Raw genomic sequence first — 7,125 nt, forward strand, 5'->3', positions numbered from 1 at the left:
TGGGACTACAGGTGGCCACCACCACGACCGGCTAATTTTTTGTATTTTTAGTAGAGATGGGGTTTCACCGTGTTAGCCAGGATGGTCTTGATCTTCTGACTTTGTGATCTGCCTGCCTCAGCTTCCCAAAGTGCTGGGATTACAGGCATGAGACACCGCGCCCGGCCAAGACACGTTTTCTGAACAGATCAAATTCGTGGCTCCCCAGCTCTCCCTAAAAGCACAGGCCCGCAATGCCGCATTTCCTTCCTGGGCGGAGGAAAAGCCCGCCTCCGCAGGCTCTGAGTCCCGCCTCGTCACCATTCCGATTGACACTCAAGCTGACCAATCAGCGCGCTGGCTGGAGCGTGGCGCTGCCTCTGAAAGCACATGCGCACTGTACTGACTCGGGAGATGGACGGCCGCCGTGTTTTGGGTCCGATCTGGAGTGGCTGGCGGCGGGGCCTGGCTGTAAGCACAGCGCCCGAGGACGCAGGCTTTGGCATCGAAACCCGGTGATTAAGTACCCCCTCCCTCATGCGGGACGGAGGCTAGGGCAGGGGGAAGGCACGTGCGGGATCTGCATCAGGTAGATGTTACCCGAAAACAGCCCCTTGGCCTCTCTCAGCCTCGGTGCCCTCGACTGTAGGATGGGACCGGTCGTACCTGAATTTTCGAGGTCAGCCTAGACATTGTGAGGCATTTGTCAGAGGCCGCAGGTTTTGGGAAGAGGCGTCGGGAGATAGGAATGGGCGGCTCCTCGGGACGGAATGACTCCCTTTGCTTCTCCCTCGTTGTCCAGGCATCACAGGCAACCCCGCGGCTCCCGCCTACGGTCGGGGCCCCTCGGGGACCAGCCCTTCCCGGGGCTGCTGCCAAAAAACCTCAGTCGGGAGGAGTTGGTTGATGCGCTGCGGGCAGCCGTGGTGGACCGGAAAGGTGAGGGGTGAGAGGCACGGCCGCACAGGGATCGGGAGGGGACTGCCGCGGAGTGAAGCCACGGGATCAGCCCTGCTTCTGCCTCCCACTAGCAGCATGAGCTGGGACGAGCCACCTAATCTGCACCCTCTCCCCGCTTTTAACCTTACTGCCATGATGCAGTAGGGTTAAGAGTGGGGAGAGGATGCAAATAACTATCAAGCCTTGCACATAGCCGGCGCTCAGTTACAGGAGTTGCTATACTAGATTATTGCTTATTGGCCGCGGTGGCTCACGCCTGTAATCCCAGTACTTTAGGAGGCTGACGCGGGCGGATCACCTGAGGTCAGGAGTTCGAGACTAGCCTGGCCAACATGGTGAAACCCCGTCTCTACTAAAAATACAAAAATTAGCCAGGTGTGGTGGCGTCCGCCTGTAATCTCAGCTACTGGGGAGGCTGAGGCAGGAGAATCACTTGAACCCGGATAGCAGAGGTTGCAGTGAGCCGAGGTGGTGCTACTGCGTTCCAGCCTGGGGCAACAGAGCAAGACTCAGTCTAAAAAAATGACAACAAATTATTGTTTATTGATAGACAAAACACAGGCTTTGAGTCAGACATCTAGGCTCTGTGATCAGCTTGCTGTGTGGCTTTAGGAAAATAACTGAATTTCTCTGAACCCCACTCTCCATTCAGTGATTTATTTCTTTTCTCAACTATTTCTTAAACATATGCTGTGTTCCAGGCACTGTTCTAGGCAGGCTATACAGTGCTGAAAAAGATAGATAGGGTTTCCGCTCTCAAGGGAGAAATGGATTTCTCTCTAATGGGAGAAATGGGTGTCAGAAAATAAATGAACAAGTTACTAGTGATAAGTGCTATGCGTAAACTAAAACAGGATGTTCTAATGGTGAGGAACTGTAGGAAGAGGGCAGACATTGGATTGGAGATTCAGACCTCTCTGTGATGTGACATTTGAGCCAAGGTGATAGGGAGCCAGACCTGAGAAATTTGGGGACAGAGGAAACAGTGAGTGCCAAGGCTCTGAGGTGGCAGAGGAACAGAAAGCAGTTCAGTTTGGTGTGCGGTAGATAAGTCACGTCTGAGAGTCGTGGTGGGGCCATGTGCTAAGATGTGTGAGAAAGTGCTCTGGAAATTCTTAAGTGCTGCATAAAGGGTTACTGTTGCTTTTGCTGATGTTCATGTGATGTATGTTTCAGGACCTCTAGTGACGTTGAACAAGCCACAGGGTCTACCAGTGACAGGTACAGGCCGGGTATGTGGGAAGGGAATGCAGCAGAAGGGGGTTTTGTGTCTGGGGAGGGAAAAGTGAAGGCGTGAAGCTTTGGCCTCTTGTAATTTTTCTTTCTTTCTTTCCAGGAAAATCAGGAGAGCTGACGTTGTTGTCAGTGCTGCCAGAGCTGAGCCAGTCCCTGGGGCTCGGGGAGCAGGAGCTTCAGGTTGTCCGAGCATCTGGGAAGTAAGTGGTAGGGGTGATAGGAAGCTAGGAGTACAGGCATCCATCTGTGGTGGGGAAACAGCTGCTTTGGGATATGCTGACACATTTTCCATACGAAGGTTTGAGATCGTAGAGGTGGATACAAGTACAGTGAAGAGGAGGAAGCTGATGACTCTGGGTTCAAATCCTCAAGTACAGATGGTGTGATACCAGGCAAAGCATGACACCTCCCTGACGCTGGGCACAGTGACTCACGCCTGTAATCCCAGCACTTTAGGAGGCCAAGGCAGGAGGATCACTTGACCCCAGGAGTTCGAGACCAGCCTGGGCAAAATAGACCCCATCTCTGGAAAAACAACAACAACAAAACCTTCCCTGAGGCCGGGCATGGTAGCTCATGCCTGTAATCGCTAGGACTTTGGGAGGCCGAGGTGGGAGGATTGCTTGAGTCCAGGAGTTCAAAACCAGCCTGGGCAACATGGCAAAACCCTATCTTTACTTAAAAAAACAAAACAAAAGAAACACACACACACACACACACACACACACACACAAGCTGGGCATAGTAGCACATGCCTGTAGTCCCAGCTGCTCGGGTGGTTGAGATGGGAGAATCACTTGAGCTCAGGAGATGGCAGCTGCAATAAGCTGAGATCCTGCCACTATACTCCAGCCTAAACAACCTGAGTGAGACCCTGTCTCAAAAAAACAAAACAAAACAAAACCCTCCCTGAGCCTCAGTTCCCCTAATGGTAAAATAGAGAAAATAATACCTATGCTTAGTATGCAGTCATTTCTCCATGACTGTACTCGTGGCAGGCATTGCTAGTCGATCCATGATACTCTTTCCTCTAACTGCCATCAATTAAAGATGGTACTTGAGATTAAATATTTCTGCAGTTCCACAAACTCATGAGCTTTTTTGTGGGGAACTTATTTAAGAGCTACTATGTACAGAATTTCTAGTAGAGTTCTGGCACATGGTAGACAATCCTTACGACATTTGGCTCTGAGCTCCCTGGGGGCTGGGGAAAAATGAGAAACACATTAAGCTACAAAGTCTTGATATCAAAGAAGGGGAAACCTTACTTATTTCTCAGGAGGTGGTCTAGGTTATAGTCCTGGTGTTAGTGTTTGGCCTGAAGCAGGTCAGTGTTCCTTCCTAAGAGTTTCCTTTTTAGTGGGTGAGTTCAAGGGACTTTAACTTGTGTAATTTGTCTCCTTATTCCAGGGAAAGCTCTGGGCTTGTACTCCTCTCCAGCTGTCCCCAGACGGCTAGTCGCCTCCAGAAGTTCTTCACCCATTCACAGAGAGCCCAGAGGCCCACAGCTACCTACTGGTGAGAGGTGCTGGGAGGTTCTTAAGGTGGTGGGGAGGGCCCAGCAAGCCACTGTGTGACCTCCTCCTGCCCCTTCCTCAGTGCTGTCACTAATGGGATCCCAACTGCTTCGGAGGGGAAGATCCAGGCTGCCCTGAAACTGGAACACATTGATGGGGTCAATCTTGTGAGTCCGGGTCTGGGCAGGGAAGAGGAGGGATGCTTCTAGATACAGTACCCTACAGAGAGGAGTCAGGGGTATGGATTTGGGAAGGCTGGCTCTCCTGTCCCCTAAAACAGGCAGTTGACCACTGCCTATACTGTGGCCCTGCCCAGAGTCTGTTGGGAGCATGGAGGGTCTGGGTATAGCTCCCAGGCCTGTGTAAGGCTTGTTCACTCTTGACTGGCACCACAGACAGTTCCAGTGAAGGCCCCATCCCGAAAGGACATCCTGGAAGGTGTCAAGAAGACTCTCAGTCACTTTCGTGTGGTAGCCACAGGCTCTGGCTGTGCCCTGGTCCAGCTGCAGCCACTGACAGGTAGGTCTGCACCCCAGCCAGCCTTTAAAACTGCACTTGATTTGGGAGACTGAGGTGGGTGGATCACGAGGTCAGGAGTTCAAGACCAGTCTGGCAGGGATGGTGAAACCCTGTTTCAACTAAAAACTATAAAAATTAGCCAGGCACGGCCAGTCGCGGTGGCTCACGCCTGTAATCCCAGCACTTTGGGAGGCCAAGGCGGATGGGTCACTTGAAGTCAGGAGTTCAAAACCAGCCTGGCTAACATGGTGAAACCCCGTCTCTACTAAAAATACAAAAATTACGTGGGGTTGGTGGCATGCACCTGTAATCCTAGCTACTTGGGAGGCTGAGGCGGGAGAATCACTTGAACCTGGGAGACTGAGGTTGCAGTGAGCAAAGATTGCACTATTGCACTCCAGCCTGAGAGACAGAATGAGACTCCGTCTCAAAAAAAAAACAAAAAACTGCACTTGGCTCAAGGGGGCAAGGGGCTGGGGAGATGGTGGTATCAACAGCAGCCTGGGAAGCATTTGATGGCCCCCAGAGGTGTATGTGACCAGGCCCAGCTAGAGGAGGCAGCTTCAGGCTAGCACCCCAGCAGGAAAAAACAGTCCTTATGGCTAGTGGCTTCAGCAGTTAAATCAGGGTTGCATCTCATCATGAGTGGATCCCACAGCCAGGCAGATTGATAGCTGTGGTCGTCCTGACGTGTTGTGTGTCCCTCTCTGGATGCAGGGGCCATAGTACCGACCTCACTGAAACATGTGATCTGAGAAAGGGGGTGGTGTTTCCCCAAAGGAAAGCAGGAGGGGTGATACTGGGTGGGACAGAACGAGCAGCTGCCCACTGTCTCTCCGGGCTCTCCTGTTGCCCAGTGTTCTCCAGTCAACTACAGGTACACATGGTACTACAGCTCTGCCCTGTGCTTGGGGACCACACATACTCTGCCCGTGTGGGCACTGTCCTGGGCCAGCGATTTCTGCTACCAGCTGAGAGCACCAAGCCCCAAAGACAGGTACTCCAGCCCACCTGCTTGCTGCTTTCTGAGGGGTGGAGGGAGAGGTGAGCATGGACAGCATCTCAAGACCTTATCTTTGCAGCTTGGGACTACTGGGAGGCAGCCCTTTTGGCTCCCAAGGCTGTATCTGTACCCACATCTTGGTGTGTGGCCTTGGGCAAGTAACACTCTCTTGAGCTTCATTCTGTCTGTGTGTTCAATAAGGGAGTTGATGTGGCTGATTTCTAAAACCCTTTTAAGTCTGCCATTCTTTGAGTCTGGTACAAAGGGTCAAAGGCATGCATGTATTAGGACACCAGATGCCTCTACCTGCTCTAACAGAGTAAGCCCAGACTACCAGAATCTTAACACAAGAACTGTGCCCTCATGTTAAGGTCAAATAACGGGAGTGGGCTCTGCTCCAAGCAGTAAGTACTCAGGGACCCAGGCTGTTGATATCCAGCCAGATAAGGGAGACAGTGTAGGTTCAAGTGGGTAAGGCTTAGGGAGACAGTGTAGGTTCAAGTGGGTAAGGCTTTTCTGGGCCAGGTGTGGAAGTGGCATACATACTGCCACCTACATTCACTTGGCTAGAGCTCACTCACGTCTCACCAAGCTGTGAGAGGGCTGGGAAATGGAGTTGAGGCGTGTGCCTAGGAGGAAACTGATTGGGTGACCCCCTAGACAGTCTCTGCTGCAGTGTGAGTGCCTGTATGAATGTGCACATCTGTGTATAAAGAAGAAGTGATTAACAGCAGCAGAACAGTGGGGAATAGAGGAAGCGCCCACCTTACTCCCATTTCCCTTAGAGGTGGGTACCCAGCTGCTTGGAAAATGTGGGGCTCAACACTACGTACCTCTCTGCTCCAGGTCCTGGATGAAGCCCTCCTCAGACGTCTCCACCTGACCCCCTCCCAGGCTGCCCAGCTGCCCTTGCACCTCCACCTACATCGGCTCCTCCTCCCAGGCACCAGGGCCAGGGACACCCCCATCGAGCTCCTGGCACCACTGCCCCCTTATTTCTCCAGGACCCTACAGTGCCTGGGGCTCCGCTTACAATAGTCCTCCCTCTGTTCCTGACCCCCTCACACACACTGGAAAGTGAGGGTGGGGGCTCTGCAGTCGGACAAACCTAAGATCACATCCTGGACAGGCCACCTGCTTGCTGTGTGACATTGAGCAAGTAAGTTTACCTCTCTGGACTTGTGATAATAAAAGTTCCTACCTCATGTTATGGTTTTGAGGATTTGCTAAGAAAGTAAATGTTTATTACAGATCTTGCTTTCTGCTGAGTTGACTATGTAGTCTTTTTATTTGGTGGTTTCCATCCTGATTCTAGCTGGGAGATGTTAGATTTTTGTGTGTTTGTGTGGTAAAATACATATAAAAGTTACCATCTTGGCCAGGGGCAGTGGATCACTTGAGCCCAAGAGTTCCAGACCAGCTTGGGCAACATGGAGAAACCCTCTCTACTAAAAATAGAAAAATTAGCTTGACGTGGTAGCACATGCCTGTAGTCCCAGCTACTTGGGAGGCTGAGGTAGGAGGATCACCTGAGCCAGGGATGCAGAAGTTGCAGTGAGCTGAGATCGCACCATGCCACTCCACTCCATCCTGGGCCACAGAGTAAGGCCCTGTCTCAAAATAAAATTTACCATTTTAGCCATTTTAAGTGTACAGTTCTGTGGCATCAAGTATACTCACATTGTTGTGCAACCAGCACCACCATCTCCAGAACTTTTTTATCTTATAAAACTGAAATTTTGGCCAGGTGCTGTGGTTCATGTCTGTAATCCCAGTACTTTGGGAGGCTGAGGTGGGCAGATCCCTTGAGGTCAGCAGTTTGAGACCAGCCTGGCCAACATGGTGAAACCTCGTCTCTACTAAAAATATAAAATTAGCCAGGCACAGTGGCAGGTGCCTGTAATCGAAGCT

At 51.6% G+C, this 7,125-nt stretch overlaps 1 protein-coding gene across 2 annotated transcripts; it reads left to right on the forward strand.

Moving 5' to 3' along the window:
- The first annotated feature begins 365 nt into the window (after positions 1-365).
- RPUSD3 (RNA pseudouridylate synthase domain containing 3) lies at positions 366-6,419 on the forward strand. Of its 2 annotated transcripts, XM_011998579.1 has the most exons (9): positions 366-494; positions 782-918; positions 2,116-2,160; positions 2,276-2,375; positions 3,586-3,693; positions 3,775-3,859; positions 4,088-4,211; positions 5,069-5,208; positions 6,061-6,419. In XM_011998579.1, the coding sequence occupies exons 1-9, from the start codon at positions 370-372 to the stop codon at positions 6,250-6,252; spliced, it is 1,056 nt and encodes a 351-aa protein (XP_011853969.1). In that variant the 5' UTR covers positions 366-369; the 3' UTR covers positions 6,253-6,419. The 2 variants fall into 2 exon arrangements, with proteins under 2 accessions (XP_011853969.1, XP_011853970.1); XM_011998580.1 differs by lacking the exon at positions 2,116-2,160.
- The last annotated feature ends 706 nt before the right edge of the window (positions 6,420-7,125 follow it).

Source organism: Mandrillus leucophaeus, unplaced genomic scaffold (assembly GCF_000951045.1).
Source record: "Mandrillus leucophaeus isolate KB7577 unplaced genomic scaffold, Mleu.le_1.0 Scaffold576, whole genome shotgun sequence".
NCBI classification, from domain to species: Eukaryota; Metazoa; Chordata; class Mammalia; order Primates; family Cercopithecidae; genus Mandrillus; species Mandrillus leucophaeus.